The 17,248-nt window shown below is 40.6% G+C and overlaps 1 protein-coding gene across 4 annotated transcripts in view; it reads left to right on the top strand.

Annotated features, from left to right (window-relative positions):
• The window catches only part of SFI1 (SFI1 centrin binding protein), a 72,108-nt gene that overhangs the window by 21,269 nt on the left and 33,591 nt on the right, over positions 1–17,248 (top strand). For all 4 annotated transcript variants that reach the window (XM_074321172.2, XM_074321170.2, XM_074321169.2 and 1 more), the window contains 4 exons: positions 3,855–3,965; positions 4,919–5,013; positions 8,739–8,856; positions 10,169–10,271. In XM_074321172.2, the coding sequence (XP_074177273.2) occupies positions 3,855–3,965; positions 4,919–5,013; positions 8,739–8,856; positions 10,169–10,271 (427 nt within the window). The remainder of the gene's footprint in view (positions 1–3,854; positions 3,966–4,918; positions 5,014–8,738; positions 8,857–10,168; positions 10,272–17,248) is intronic.

Genomic DNA, 17,248 nt, shown 5'->3' with positions numbered 1-17,248 from the left:
CTTTTTTTCAGTGTGCTCTCAGTCACTGTCTCATGTTGAAACCTTCCCCCAAATGTCAAGAGATCCTTTTAATTCTCTGTTCATATTTGAGTTAGGCGTTAAACGCTAATTTTAGAAGTTTTTATATGTACGCATTAGGACTCACTTTAGGCTTTTGAGTAGAGAGCAGACACTTTCACTGGAACCTCCTGCTGTTGGTATCTGCAGGCCTTTTCCCTTTGGTTGATCAGTTTTCCCCGGAGGAAGGGAATCCTCCAAACTTTTTCTAGGGTAGGATAGAAGTGGGTGTCAGCTGTTTAAGCTTGGCTGCAAGTTCAGTATGTAGACTCTTGTTTAGCACCCTCTCCAGAGCTTGGCCAGTGGCCCTCTGGTTAATCCTCTCCAGAGATGAACCTGAGTTTCTGCTTGGGTGAATAACAAGATCCAGGGGTGAAACTGCTTCTGACTCACAGGCTTGCACATAATTCTGTATTTCATCTACACCCAGGACTCACCCCTTGCTGATGCTTTTCATTCTCATGCCTTTCTGGAGTTTGTGCCATTGGCTGGTTGTGTCTTGACTGCCCGACCACAGGACACCTACTTCTCTGCTTTCTCTGATCTGTTGATACAGTTGCCACACACCTGCCCACTTTGCATTCTCTAAAATTTGTTGACATCTCTTGTCTATCATCATTGCTCCTCTTCTCTTTGTTGGCTTACACCTTTTGAAATGTATTTGGTGTTATTTTAGTAGGGTTTTGGGAAGGGAAGGAAGTAGATGGATAAATATTAGATGGTAGAAGGAAGCACATGTGCAAATGGAAGTAGTTCTTTCCCATGAAATGTTTTTAAAAAGAGCTGTTGTTAAAAAATATTTTCAGACGACAGAACTATGTAATGTAGGAAACACCAGTCTTTTATAATCCCACTCAGAGAGAGAACCACTGTTAATAGTTTGGTATTTTGGAGATCTTTTCCAGGCTTTTCATACATATAATGCAATCATTTACATATGTACACACATATATGTTCATATGTATATGTAAAAATATATATGTGTACACATTCATTTTTAAATATATATATTTGGTATGTATTAATAATTCCAACATCAGTACTGGAAATACAAAAAAAATTGATTTTTGTAAAATGGTTTATTATACACACTGTGAGGTAACTTAATTTTTTAACTAACACCTTTTTTGGGCATCTCTCCATTTCAGTATCCTTAGCTCTACTTCATTCATAAAAAAATGACTGCATGGGGCCGGCAAGTGGCTCAAGAGGTTGGAGCTCCGTGCTCCTAACGCCGAAGGCTGCTGGTTGGATTCCCACATGGGCCAATGCCAGATTGCTCGGTTGGTTGGAGCGCAGGCTCTGAACCACAAGGTTGCCAGCTCGACTCCCACAAGGGATGGTGGGCTATGTCCCCCGCAACTAAGATTGAACACGGCACCTTGAGCTGAGCTGCTTCTGAGCTCCCGGATGGCTCAGTTGGTTGGAGCGTGTCCTTTCAACCACAAGGTTGCCGGTGTGACTCCCACAAGGGATTGTGGGCTGTGCCCCCTGCAACTAATGGTAACTGGACCTGGAGCTGAGCTATACCCTCCACAACTAAGACTGAAAGGACAACAACTTGACTTGGAAAAAGTCCCAGAAGCAGACACTGTTCCCCAAGAAAGTCTAGTTCCTCAGCCCCAATTGAAAAAAAAAAAGTGACTGCATGGCATTGACTGACTTTAACCTGGCCTTTTGTTCCCCCCTCCTTTTTTCTGCCTCCCGCCTGCCCCCCCCCCCCCACTACAGTTCAAGCGGTTGTTTCTCAGTCCAGTTGTGTAGGACACAGCTCCCTGGCCCATGCTGGTATTATGAGCCTTTCGCTCCCCACTGGCTGAGGCAGTCGGTCGGCCACTCACAGAAGCTCACGGCAGCTCTCGTGGGCTGGGCTGCCGGCCACTCACGCTGGCCTCCGGCCACTCATGGCAGCACACGGTAGTGCACGCTGGCTGCTGGCCACTCATGCTGGCTGGCGGCCACTCACGCTGGCCACCAGCTGCTCATGGCGGCACACAGCAGCCCACGGCAGCCTGCAGCAGCTCACGGCAGCTCACGCCAACCTCTGGCTGCTCACGCAGCCCAGCTCCAGGGAGACCCGTTGTTCACAATCTTAGCTGTAGAGGGCGCAGCTTGCTGGCCTGTGTGGGAATCGAACCGGCGACCTCAGCTGGAGCATGGCGCTCCAACCACCTGAGCCACCGGGCCAGCCCCACCTATCCTCTTTTGATGGGCATTTGTGATGTTTCTTTCTTTTTTTAATTGTTATGACTAATAGTGAGGTGAATTACTGTATGTATATTTTTGCAGGCCAATTTCTTTTTTTATTTTTATTTGTGAAGTTTTTAAGTGGGTGAGGAGGAGGTACATGTTAGTATCCTGCAGAACCATGAAAAGAAATTCAAAGTTATTGACAGGACCAGAGTTCTTGAGTTATGAATCACCTCAACAGTGCCTTGTTAGCATGGACAATGTTGCTGCTCTTCTGGTTTCTTGTTACCTTTTTCTCTTTATTTTCTCTTACTTATCTTTGCTGTTGTTATAACTCCCCTGGCCAGATTTCAGTTAAACTATTATAATATGCTCTATTCCTGTTATGTACTAGGAATACCATTAGGCATTGGCTTATTTTATAACTTTCACTCACCTGTGTATGTAAACGAGAAGCAAGCTACTACTTTTTACTAAACAAATATATTTTTTAGGGCCTGCCCGGTGGCTCAGGTGGTTGGAGCATCACGCTCCTAACGCCGAGGTCGCCCGTTTGATTCCTACATGGGCCAGTGAGCTGCGCCCTCTATAGCTAAGATTATGAACAACGGCTCTCCCTGGAGCTGGGCTGCTGTGAGCAGCAGGAGGTTGTGAGCTGCTGTGTGCTGCCGACTGACGACTGGCCTCAACCGGGAGGGAGCGCAAGGCTCATAACACCAGCATGGGCCAGGGAGCTGTTTCCTACACAACTAGACTGAGAAACAACGGCTTGAACCGGAGTGGGGCAGGAGGAGGCGGAAGAAGGGGAAAAATATATATCTGGTGAATGAAAAAAATGGAGAATGATAATTCTCAACTCGATAGTATTTGAAAAGTCAGATTTTTATTTTACTTTAATATCTTTAATTGGTAAGATATGTAGTATAAAAATTTTAAGCCTCATTTCTAGTTTAAGTAGCTTCGTGGTTTTGTTTTGGTTTTTTCCCCCTTCTGCCCTCCTCCCCTACACTCCGGTTCAAGCCGTTGTTTCTCAGTCTAGTTGTATAGGACACAGACAGCTTCCTGACGCATGCTGGTATTATGAGCCTTGTTCTCCAACCCCCCGCCCCCAGGCAGTCGGTCGCTGGTCGTTGGTTGGCCGCTAACAGCAGCTCACGGCAGCTCTCTCTGGCTGCCGGCCGCTCACGGTGGCTGCCAGCCACTCACACTGGCTGCCAGCCACTCAGGCTAGCCACTGGCTGCTCACGGCAGCACACGGTAGCCCATGCTGGCTGTCGGCTGCTCATGGCGGCACACAGCAGCTCACGCCAACCTCTGGAGCTGTTGTTCACAATCTTAGCTGTAGAGGGCACCTCTCACTGGCCCATGTGGGCATCAAAACGGCGACTTCGGCGGTGCTCCAACCACCTGAGCCACCTGGCCGGCCCAGCTCTATGGTTTTGATCTGAAAAAGTTAAATATGTGTATTTTCAATCTATTTTGGTATTATCAAATAATGAGCCACACTTTTCTATGAGAAAGCAGTGGCAGTATAAAACTGTGATTTGGGAATAGATATCAGCTCCAATATCATCATGTATCTCTCTTCGGTTTTTTCATTGCCGTAGGTTTTACTATGAGCAGAGATTACTACGGAAGGTCTTTGAAGAATGGAAAGAACAGTGGTGGGTTTTTCATCGAGAGTGGAAACTCTGTGTTCGAGCCGACTGTCACTACAGGTCAGATTTCATTTATGTTACTTCAAGCGTATGATACAGGTTATCAAGTAATTACTTGTTGTCACTTTTCTGGTCAAAGTGAGAAAAGTTCTGAATCAGTTTCTGTTTTTCTTCAAATGTAAACAAGATCAAAATACTAAATTATATCCAAGCACACGTGCACACGAGCGCACACACACAGAGACACTCCTCTAATTCAAGTAACTATTATGTGTTGGTCTTGCTAATGCTTTGAATAGGGTTTTCTCCCTGACTTTTACTTCTGTATCATTTCTAATTCTGAGAACATTCTATTCTTTAACATAAGCTGTTTTAATTTATACTGATTGTAGGAGAAAATAATATGCCCAATATATCTTACACATTGTATATTGAAAATGGTATTCACTCATCATAATCACTTATTTAGGTTCTTTGGGGCAAGGGTTCTGATTTATCCGTTTCAGGTAAAAATGGACATGTTGAATAATTCTAATGAGGTGGTAGAGTATGAAATCAAGTCTTAGAAAGTGGTGTAGTGAAAACATGAAGGGACTGACAGTCTTAATGTGTCTAGTATATGTATCAAGAAGGAAAAGAAAGGAGAAAGTGTCATTGGTCATGTTTTAGTGCAAAAGAGAAGTAATGCTTTACAGAGTGTGGATATTAAGATGATTAAGATATGACTGGCATTCCCAACATCACAGCTTTGTGGATGATGAAGGTAACGATATTCTCAGAGACGTAAAGCCTTTTTTCCTTCAGTGACACTGTAAGGTGTGGAGAACAACTCTCCGTCAAGGACAGTAGGTTTCCCCAGGATTGCAAGAAATGGAATTTTAGTCTAGGGTATAGATACGGCATTTTTTGTATCAGAAGTCTCCGTGTTAATTTCTCCTGAGTACAGAGCAGACTGGGTGTATCGGATTAGGAGTTGTTTTAAAGAAATGCCTTTTGCTTTTTTGGCTTCTCAGATATTACTTGTACAATCTGATGTTCCAGACCTGGAAGACCTTCGTGCATCAGCAGCAGGAGACAAGGAACAAGTACTTGAAAGCCGAGAATCATGGTAAGGAAAGGAAGTGCCTGTCGAAAGAAAATAAATGCCCACACTGACATTTTTTTTCTTTATTAAAACTTTATTTAGTTTGATGGTTGCCACATGGGAGGGAGGTTGGGTGATGTTTGAAGGGGGAAGGGATTAAGAAGTATAAATTTGTAGGTACAAAATAGTCGTGGATGTAAAGTATGGCATAGGGAATATAGTCAATAATATTGTAATAACTCTGGTGACAGCTGGGTAGTAGATTTGTCAGAGTGATCACTTTGTAAGTTATACAAATGTCTAATCACTGTGTTGTACACCTACCTATAACTAATATAATATTGTATGTCAACTGTAATTGAAAAAACAAGGAGACTTTATTTTTTACAAGTAGTTTTAGGTTCACAGCAAAATTGAGAAGGTAACAGCAACTGCCCATATACCTTCTGCGCCCACACATGCATAGCCTCCCCCAATAGCACTAACCCCACCAGAGTAGTACATTTGTTACAATTGATGAGCCTACATTGATACATCATAACTACCCAAAGTCCATAATTTACATTAGGGTTCACTCCTGGTGTTGTACTTTCTGTGGGTTTGGGCACATATATAATGACACGTATCCATCATGGTATCATACAGAGTACGTTCACTTCCCTAAAATTCCACTGTGCTTCACCTGTTTATTTCACCCCCTCCTTCCCACCTAAACCCTGGCAACCACTTACCCTTTTCTATCTCCATAGTTTTCCCTTTTCCAGAATGTCATATAGCTGGAATCATGGTATGTAGCCTTTTCAGATTGGATTGTTTCACTTTGTAATATGCATTTAAGTTTCATCCATATCTTCAGTTGCTTGATAGCACATTTCTTTTTAGCACTGAATAATATTCCATTGTGTGGATATACCACAGTTTATTCACCTACTGAAGGACATGTTGGTTGCTTCCAGGTTTGGCCAGTTATAAATAAAGCTGCTATAAATATCCATGTGCAAGTATTTATGTGGACGTGGTTTTTAACTTCTTAGTATAAATACCAAGGAGTGTGATTGCTGGCCCGTATCGTAAGAGTATGTTTTGTTTTGTAAGAAACCGCCAAACTGTCTTCCAAACTGGCTGTACTATTTTGCATTCCCGTCAGCAATAAATGAGACTTTCTGTTGTTCCATATCCTTGCCAGCATATGGTGTTGTCAGTGTTCCAGATTTTGATCATTCTGATAGGTATGTAGTGGTATTATTGTTTTGATTTTTATTTCCCTGATGACATAGGATGTGTGGAGCATCATTTCATATGTTTATATGCCATCTGTTTATCTTTTTTTTTTTTCCCCATAGATTTTATTGGGGAAGGGAAACAGGACTTTATTGGGGAACAGTGTGTACTTCCAGGACATTTTTCCAAGTCAAGTTGTTGTCCTTTCAGTCTTAATTGTGGAGGGCGCAGCTCAGCTCCAGGTCCAGTTGCCATTGCTAGTTGCAGGGGGCACAGCCCACCATCCCTTGTGGGACTCGAGGAGTTGAACTGGCAACCTTGTGGTTGAGAGCCTGCGCTACAACCAACTGAGCCATCCGGGCGGCAGCTCAGCTCAAGGTGCCGTGTTCAATCTTAGTTGCAGGGGGTGGAGCCCACCATCCCTTGCGGGACTCGAGGAGTTGAACCAGCAACCTTGTGGTTGAGAGCCCACTGGCCCATGTGGGAATCGAACTGGCAGCCTTTGTAGTTAGGAGCATGGAACTCTAACCGCCTGAGCCACTGGGACGGCCCTGTTTATCTTCTTTAGTGAGGTATCTGTTAAGGTCTTTTGCCCCCTTTTTAAATAGGTTGTTGAGTTTTAAGAGTTCTTTTTATATTTTGGATACTTCTTTATCAGATGTGTCTTTTATTTTTCTCCCAGTCTGTGGGTTGTCTTCTTATTCTTTTGACATTAGCTTTTGCAGAGCAGAAGTTTTTAATTTTAATGAAGTTCAGCTTACCAATTTTTTCTTTCATGGATCATGCCTTTGGTGTTGTATCTAGAAAGTCATCACCCTACCCAACGTCTTCTGTGTTTTCTCCTATGTTATAGTCTAGGAATATATAGTTTTGTGTTTTTGAAGGGTGTAGTGTCTGTGTCTATATTTTTTACATGCAGATGTTCAATTCTTCTTCAACCACTTGTTGAAAAGACTGGTCCATTGTATTGCCTTTTCTTCTTTGTCAAAGATAAGTTGACTATATTTATGTAGGTGTATTTCTGGACTGTGTACTCAGTTCTATTGGTCTATTGTTCTTTCACTAGTACCACACTGTCTTGGTTACTATAACTTTGTAGTAAGTCTTGAAGTTGGATCGTCTGAGTCTTCCAACTTTGTTCTCTTTTAGCGTTGGCTGTTCTAGTTCTTTTAAACTAGAACTTTAGCATCAGTTTGTTGATATCCACAAAATATTATGGGATTTTGATTGGTATTGCATTGTATCTATAGACCAAGTTGGGGAAAACTGATACCTTGACACTATTGGATCTTCCTATCCATGAACATGGACTGTATTTATTTAGTTCTTTGGTTTTGTTCATCACAGTTTTACAGTTTTTTTTCATATGGATCTTGTACATATTTTGTTAGCTTTATACCTAGATATTTCATTTTTGGGAGTGCTAATGTAAATGGTATTGTATTTTTAATTCCAAATATCAGTTGTTCATTGCTGCTATATAGGAAAGAATTGACTTTTCTGTATGTATCTTGCATCCCGAAACCTTACTAATGAATTGCTTATTAGTTCAATTTTTTGTTGTTGATCCCTGCATAGACAATCATGTTTGTCAAACAAAGATATTTTTATTTTTTTGCCCCTTCTTCTGCCTCTCCCCACCCACTCTGGTTCAAGCTGTTGTTTCTCAGTCTAGTTGTGTAGGACACAGCTCCCTGGCCCATGCTGGTATTATGAGCCTTGCGCTCCCGCCAGCTGAGGCAGTCGATCGCCAGTCGCTCACAGCAGCTCACAGCAGCCCATGACAGCCCATGGCCACTCACGATGGCTGCCGGCCACTCATGCTGGCTGCTCCTGGCAGCACACGGCAGCCCACGGCAGCTCACGGCAGCCCAGCTCCAGGGAGAGCCGTTGTTCACAATCTGAGCTGTAGAGGGTGCAGCTCACTGGCCCATGTGGGAATCGAACTGGCGACCTCGACGTTAGGAGCACGGTGCTCCAACCACCTGAGACACCAGGCCGGACCACAATTATTATTTCAAATAGCAAGTTTTATAACATTATTTTTTATTCTTCTTTAAACTTCATATTATGGAGAATTTTATACATCTATGAAATTGAAAGATGGAATAATGAACCTCCACATAGACCCCCTCCACCCAACTTCAACAATTACCAATGCACACACACATATCAACTCACTTCTCTGCTTCCTGTTATTCACATCATTTCATCTGTATATATCACATAGTGTATGTGTAAAAAACTAAGGGCTTTTAAAAGAAAGGATTTCTGAACAGTGCAATGTATTGATTTTCCTTTAAATGCTTTGTAAATATGTCATCACTTGTATAACCCTTCACTTGTACATACATCCTTATTAATTTTGTAGAGCTTCACAACTTTGCCAGCAGGGGGCACTTGAAGGCTGGAGGACTTAGATATTCAAAGGAGGGAGGGATGAGTACAGAGAGCCCACGAGCTTTTATTGTAACCCAGAGTATCCGTTTCTGCATACCCCTTTTTGAAAATCTCTTTGGTGCATCTAGATGTAAAGCAAAAGATGCGACAGGCCTGGAAGTCCTGGTTGATCTATGTGGTTTTTCGAAGAACCAAACTTCAGATGCAGACCAGCGCCCTGGAGTTTAGGCAGCGGAGAATTTTGTGGTGAGTGTGCTCAGTTGCCCTACAGATCAGCAGCTATCATTTTACGTCAGCCTTGCTGGAAAGCGGCATAAAAACCCACCTTAAAACAGTTTCGAACACAATGGATACCTAATAAATACTTATTGAAAACTTGGTCAACTACAAGATCAGGTTTTCACATAATCATAAGAAGCACTGATAGCTTCTTATGCTAAATCCTGTGTTAAGTTTGTGTGATTTTTTTTTAATGCAAAGTAAATCTCATTTAATCCTTACCATAAACTATGAAACAAGTACTGTTATTGTATAGATTAAGATAATACAAGTCTCAGAAAGGTTGAGTAACTTGCCTGAGCTCATGTAAGTTATTTAAAATAAAAAATGTTTTGAAGTTATCTAAAATTTATTCAGCATATATTTAAAAATTCTTATTAAGTATGCAATTCTACTAGAGTCTATGGGGGAATTTTAATATACTTTTATTTATTCAATGTATATTTATTGAGGACTTAAAATATTCCTGGTACTACTGTGTTTCCCCGAAAATAAGACCTAACCGGAAAATAAGCCCTAGCATGATTTTTCGAGATGACATCCACTGAACATAAGCCCTAATGTGTCTTTTGGAGCAAAAATTAATGTAAGACCTGGTCTTAGTTTCGGGGAAACACGGTATATTGGGTACTAGGGCTGCATTCAGAGAACTTATAATTCCCTAAGTGCTTAAAAAGATAGCTTGAGACTTTTACGTGAGTGATGGAGCTAACATGGCCTAGGTTAGGAGGAAAGAGATTTTGGTGGGTTTGAGTGACCAGGCAAATAGTGTTTTTGTGAAATAGAGGTTGCCAACTCTTACTTCCTTATTACTATTTTCCTATAGCAAATTAGAAAATAAGCAGAAGAGAAACCAAGACTGGAAGGAAACCTGGCCAGGACAGTAGGAAGGGAAGAAGGGATCCATCAAGACTGGAAATCTAAGTCACTTTTTTTGCGGATTATTCTGTGAACTCCTGATTTTTTAAATGTTGGCAATAATTCATATATTTAAAAAAAAAAACTCCCAAAAACCTGTGTAGGACAAATAGGGCATGTCTGTAGTGCCTAAGGCTGGATTTGACCTTAGGAACCATCATTTTTCAACCCTTAATTGGCAGCTGTAGGACTGTTTCTTGATTGTGCTGTTCAGCAGTGACTCTAATAGATGTCAATCTAGCAATGGCACCATGAAGGAATGAGAGCTGAGCTGAGGGTCTGAGGCCCAAATTTAATTACCCTTCTCTTTTCTGAGTGGCATTTTTCTGACTGGTTCCATCTTCCATGTGCTGTTTGACAGGGTGTGGTGGAGTGAGTGGAGGCGGCAACTGGGACAGGCCCGCGTGGGCCGTGCTCTCCATGCCTCAGCTGTCAAGCACAGGGCCCGGAGCCTCCAGCTGCAGGTGAGTGCAGCAGACTCGAGTTTTGGTATCCTCTGTCCATGTTGTCAAGTGCACACCCACAGAGGGTGGGATCAGACTCCCAAGCAGAAGGCTGGCCATCATGCTGCTGCTGCTCTGCTGGGCCTGCCCTGCAGCTCAGGACAGAAGCAACGTGGAAGGCTGGGCTCTTCAGCAAACTGCTATTAGGAATGTGCTAGATGTGATTATCAGTGGTTCGTAGAGAGCATATGCTAATTGTGGAGCTGGAAAGGGATTTATGAATTAGCTATGAATATGTTTAAACAGTATATTCTTTATTTCCTCATTACTGTTTCCCTACAGCTAATTAGAAAATAATGAGGACAGAAAAGAAACTAAGACTGGAAAGAAAACCTGGCTGCTTTTTTCATATAATCTTGCTTACTTTTAGAGCTTTCTTTTGGGAAAGCCAGTAGCTTCTGGTCAGTATAAAGGCCTAACATCTGTACTAAAACTGTGCCATGGTGACACTTTCTTGTGGCTTTTGATAGACTCTCTGAATTTCTGTCACTTTTTTTGTCCATAGGACCACCAAGTCAGTTACAGAGACTAGAACAGTAAAGAGAAAAAAAAAAAGAGGAGCCTGTTACTATATGTAGGAATGACATCTTTTTAATCTGATAACATTTTGCATCATCCATGCAAGTATATGGAGATCACACGCAAATAGCACATACAGTGATATAGACTGGGGTAAACAAACTGGCCCATACGTCATATTTGGCCTGCTGCCTGTTGTAAATAAAATTTTATTGGGACATAGTTACACCTGTTCATTCATATATCGTCTAAGGCTGCTTTCAGGCTACAATGGCAGAATTGAGTAGTTGCAACAAAGACTGGGTGGCCTGCAAAGCCTAAAATATTTATTATTTATTTGACCCTTTAAGAAAACGTTTGCTGATCTCTGAACTCATAAGGTCTTCTGAGGCAGTAGCAAGGAATCAGAGGTCTTGCCAGTAATAAGAGTAACAACCTCAGCAACAGCAATAGCATTCATTGTGGTCTTACCTGTGCTAGGTGCTGACGAAGTGCTTTCCATGCATTCTGTCATTTAATTTTCATAATTCTCTTTAAAAAAATTTTTTTATTAGTTTCAGGTGTACAAAACAAAGTAATGTTAGACATTTACACCCCTCACAAAGTGATGACCCCCCTCCCCCAATCTACTACCCTTCTGACAGCGTATATAGCTGTTACAATTCCATTGACTCTGTTCCCTATGCTGTACTTCATATCCTGTGACTATATATATATATTAAATTATAGTTGACATTCAGTATTATTCAGCTTCAGCTTCAGGTGTACAGTGCAGTGATCAGGCATCCACACTGTCTGTGAAGTGGTCTCCCTAATAAGTCTAGTGCCCATCTGACACCCTACAAAATCTTTACAACATTATTGATTATATTCCCCAAACTGTCTTTCATATCCCTGTAGCAATATTGTGACTACTAATTTGTAGTTTCTAATCTTCTTACCTTCTCCCCCATCCTGACCCTATCCCTACCCCATCCCATCTAGCAACTGTCAGTTTTTTCTCTACATCTGAGTCTATTTCTGTTTAGTTTGCTCATTTATTCTGTTCTTTAAATTCTACACATAAGTGAGATCATATGGTATTTGTCTTTCTCTGTCTGACGTATTTCACTTAGCATAATACTTTCTAGGTCCATTCATGTCATTGCAAATGGTAAGATTTCATTCTTCTTTATGGCCGAGGAATACTCCATTGAATAAATGTACCACAGTTTCTTAATCCAGTCTTCTACCGATGGGCATTTCGGTTGTTTCCAAGTTTTGGCTATTGTATAGCACTGCAATAAACATAGGGGTGCATATGTTTTTTTGAATTAGTGTTTTGGATTTCTCTGGATAGCTATCCAAGAGTGGAATTGCTGGATCATAAGGTAGTTCCATTTTCAATTTTTTGAGGAAACTCCATACTGTTTTCCATAGTGGCTGCACCAGTTTGCAATCCCACCAACAGTGTACGAGGGTTCCTTTTTCTCCACATCCTTGCCGGCACATGTTGTTTGTTGATTTATTGATGATGGCCATTCTGACTGAGTGAGGTGGTATCTCATTGTGGTTTTTATTTGCATTTCTTTAATGATTAGTGAGGTTGAGCATCTTTGCATATGTCTGTTGGCCATTTGTATGTCCTCTTTAGAGAAATGTCTTTTCATGTCCTCTGCCCATTTTCTAATTGGGTTGTTTGTCATAATTCTTTTTTAAAAATCTCATTATTACTGAGGAAGCTAGGAAGTTTAAAGAACTTGAACGAGGGTCATATACCTAGCAAAGGTCAGAGTGAGGATTTAAACCCAAGCATCCTGAAAACTGCAGAGCGATTCTTTTAACCATCGTGCCACATTGTTCTTAATAGACTTGTAATCTCAGAAGGGAGATGGAACTGACAAGTGTGAAAATGCTAAACATAGGAACATAATGAGACTGATTTTCTGTCGCTGATGGAGTGACGCTCACAACTATGTGAGTGTTCTTACCTTTCTTTCTTTTTTTTAATTTATTTTTTAAATTTATTGGGGTGATATTCTTACCGTTCAAATTGCCACTTTGTAAGCATATTAACTCCTGCTGAAGGCTGCTATAGCTCAGAGCACTTTTAGAATTCCCTTTATACAATTGTCTTCAAAACTTGCACCAACATATTTAAATGAATATTTTTAGTGATAGTGGGTTTTTATGGTTTGAGGTTGATTTTAACTTTATACGACAGCCAGAAGTCATTCAGAATCAAATCTAATGAAAAATGTGAGTAATCAGGATAATATTGATGTGGATCAAAAGCTGTATGAGACTGAGGTTTTATTGGTGCAAATTTTGAAATAATAATGCCTTGTGTCTGATAAGTACCATATGGTTTTCCAAGGACTTTTACTTAAGTCATTTCTCTTCACCCTCACAACATCTCTGAACTAGGTAGGGCAGACGTCATGAGATGTGTGAAGTTTTTAAAAATTAAATTTATGTACTTCAAACATAGAAACACTAAATATAAAACATTTATTAAAATACTGTATTCACAGATATCCAACTACCCACCGCCCAGATTTAACAGGTGTTAGCATTTTCCATACTTGCCCCAGAATCTACTGGAAACGGACACTGCCCTACTCTTCCTCCCTTCTGCCACCTTTCCTCCTCAGGGATAGCTGTTCCTGTGATACTGATGTCATCGTTGCCTTCTATTATTTTTCACTTGTAAAAATGTGTGCATACATATCCATAAAGAATAACTGTTATGACTTTGTGTAGTTAGGAAATTTATGAATGGTGTCATAGTGTACATTCACTTTGCAGCTTTTTGTATGCGACAATATATTTTTGAGGTTTATCCATGTTGATCCATAAAGATACATTAATTGTGTATAATATGCCGTGGTATGAAATACGGCTCGGCTTATCTGCTCGCTGTTGGTGGACTGTTGATTACTTTTACTTTTTTGCAACTATAGTGCTGCAGAGAGCATTCTTAAATGTGTATGTTTGTGCAAGAGTCTTAGAGTTTCGCTCTGGTTCCTAGAAGAGAAATTGTTGGGTGGTTGGGTATTCATCTCTTCATCCTTTCTAAGTATTGCCCAGTTGCTCTCCAGTGCTGTGCCAGTTTACAGGCTGTTTCAGTTCCCATTTCTTTCAGCCTCATCCGCACTTTGCATTGCCAGACTTGGTCATTTTCACCCATTCCATGTGTGTAGAATGGTAATTCATTGATACTTTATATTTTACTGATTCCTAGTGAGGTCCAGCATCTTTCCAGAGGCTTGTTTACTGTTTGGGTTTCTGCTTTTGAGCTTGTTTATATCCCTCCCTCCTTATTTTCTGTTACGTTATTTGGCTTTTTCTTACTAATCTGTGGACATTGTTGTAGATTCTGCTTACTAATCTTTTGACTGTTACATACGTTGCTGGTAATTTCTTCCAATCTGTAGATGATTTTTTGCTTTGTGGTGCCTTTTTTTCTTATAGCTATTAATTAATTTCTTTTTTTAAATTAAATTTATTGGGGTGACAATTGTTAATAAAATTCCATAGATTTCAGGTTGTACAATTCTGTATTACATCATCTATAAATCCCATTGTTATTAATTAATTTCATTGTAGACTAATTTATTATTTTATCCTACGGCTTGGTCTTTGATACATCTTGGGTTAAACTTATAAATTGTGTGAAACAGGGTCTTAGTTTGACATTTTCCATATTGATAATTGCTGCAGTATTATTTACTGATTAGTCCATCCTTCATCTTTTTTATGCGGATTATTAATCCACTTCTAGTATGTAGATCAAGTTCCCATTTATTCATGAGTCTGTTCTGGGCTCTCCATTCCATTGGTCTATTTGTCAATCTCTGAGCCAATACTAGACTGCTTTAATTATGATTTAATGAGGCAGGTAAGAAAGAACAAAGGTTCTCTAATCAGATGCCCAGGTGGAAATTCTGCCTTTATCGCTTATTAGCTTTGTGCCTTTGAATGAGTTCCTTAACCTCCCTGTACCTTTGATTTCTTATCTATAAGGAGATAATATTAGTAACTATCTAATAGGATTGTTGAAGATTAAGTATGATGATATATGTAATATGCTTCGATTGGTGCTTGATACGGAAATGCTCAGTAAATGCTAGCTGTTTATTACTACGCCTAATCTTACTATATAGCTCTAAGTCTTCATATATGGAAAGGGAACTTCTTTATTTGTGCTCTTTTTAAAAGTTGTCTTGGCTATTCTTTACTCTTTCTTATTAATCTTAGGATCAAGTTGTCAAGTTCCACAACAAAGCCTACTAGGATTTTTTTTTTTTTAGTTTCAGGTGTACAAAACAATGTAATAATTACACATTTCACCCCTCACAAAGTGATATATAACCCCCTTCTCCCAATCTATTTCCCCTCTGACATTGTATACAGCTGTTACAATTCCATTGACTCTATTCCCTATGCTGTACTCCCTATCCCATAACCATATAAATATATATATATGTATGTATATACACATATATATAAAATTATAGTTGACATACAATATTATTCAGCTTCAGCCTCAGGTGTACAGCGCAGTGGTCAAGCATCTACACCGTCTGTGAAGTGGTCTCCCTAATAAGACGTGTGCCCATCTGATACCCTACGAAATCTTTACAACATTATTGATTATATTCCCCTAACAGTCTTTCATATCCCTATGGCAATATTGTAGTTACCAACTTATGCTGTCTAATCCCTTCCCCTTCTCCCTCATCCCCACCCCCGTCTCATCTAGCAACTGTCAGTTTTTCCTCTCTATTTCTGAGACTATTTGTTTACTTTGTTCATTTATTCAGTTCTTTAGATTCCACATATGAGATCATTTGTCTTTCTCCGACTGACTTATTTCACTTAGCATAATGTTCTCTAGGTCTATCCATATTGTTGCAAATGGTAAGATTTCATTCTTTATAGCCGAGTAATACTCCATTCTATAAATGTAGCACAGTTTCTTAAGCCAGTCATCTACCAATGGGCATTTCAGTTGTTTCCAAGTCTTGGCTATTGTAAATAGCGCTGCAGTAAACACCGTGTTTCTCCAAAAATAAGACGTGATCTTATACTGTATTTCCCTGAAAATGAGACCAGATCTTATGTTAATTTTTGCTCCAAAAGACGCAATAGGGCGTATTTTCAGGGGATGTCTTTTTTTTTCATGTACAACAATCTACATTTATTCAAATACAGTCATGTCATCTTCTGGAACATCGTAATAACGTACTAAATGCGTCCGTCTGGCTGATGATCTTAACTGATCTTAACTGGGGCTTATTTTTGGGGAAACACGGTACAGGTACATATATTTTTCCGAATTAATGTTTTAGATTTTTCTGGATAGATACCTAAGAGTAGAATTGCTGCATCATAAGGTAGTTCCATTTCCAGTTTTTTGAGATACCTCTATATTGATTTCCATAGTGGCTGCACCAATCTGCAATCCCACCAACAGTGCACGAGGGTTCTCCCTTTTCTCAGCCTTTCCAGCACTTGTTGTTTGTTGATTTATTGATGATAGCCATTCTGACCGGAGTGAGGTGGTATCTCATTGTGGTTTTTATTTGCATTTCTCTAATGATTAGTGAGCATATTTTCATGTATCTGTTGGCCATCTGTATGTCCTCTTTTGAAAACTGTCTCTTCATGTCCTCTGCCCATTTTTTTTTTTTTAAGATTTTATTGGGGAAGGAGAACAGGACTTTATTGGGGAACAGTGTGTACCTCCAGGACTTTTTTTATTTCCAAGTCAAGTTGTTGTCCTTTCAGTCTTAGTTGTGGAGGGTGCCGTTCAGCTTCAAGTTGTTGTCCTTTCAGACTTAGTTGTGGAGGGCGCAGCTCAGCTCCAGGTCCAGTTGCCGTTGCTAGTTGCAGGGGGCACAGCCCACCACCCCTTGCGGGAGTCGAACTGGCAACCTTGTGGTTGAGAGGACGCGCTCCAACCAACTGAGCCATCTGGGAGCTCAGTGGCAGCTCAGCTCAAGGTGCCGTGTTCAATTTTAGTTGCAGGGGGCGCTGCCCACCATCCCTTGCGGGATTCGAGGAATTGAACTGGCAACCTTGTGGTTGAGAGCCCACTGGCCCATGTGGGAATCGAACCTGCAGCCTTTGGAATTGGGAGCTATGAGCTCTAACCGCCTGAGCCACTGGGCTGGCCCAACTATCCTCTTTTTAAAACTCTTTGCCTCTCCTGGGTCCCTGTTTCCATTCTTCAGTCTCACGAGACACGATCCCAGCACTCACTCAAAAGTCCCCTACATTATTTGGGGACGCACAGCGACATATACCTCCTTCATTAGCTGGGTGGTAAAGTGTGGTCTAGAGAGAGATGTTAGTTCATTGGTTTGAGAATTACTCATATATTCCTTTTACAAAGTATTTTTGTGGCAGCAATCTTTACCCTTCAAGTTTTTATT

The sequence above is a fragment of the Rhinolophus sinicus genome, chromosome 9, assembly GCF_057876585.1.
Source record: "Rhinolophus sinicus isolate RSI-liver-muscle chromosome 9, RSI-T2T, whole genome shotgun sequence".
In the NCBI taxonomy this organism is placed as follows: domain Eukaryota; kingdom Metazoa; phylum Chordata; class Mammalia; order Chiroptera; family Rhinolophidae; genus Rhinolophus; species Rhinolophus sinicus.
The sequence above is the reverse complement of the archived record's forward strand: the minus strand, read 5'-3'. Positions and strand labels throughout refer to the sequence as shown.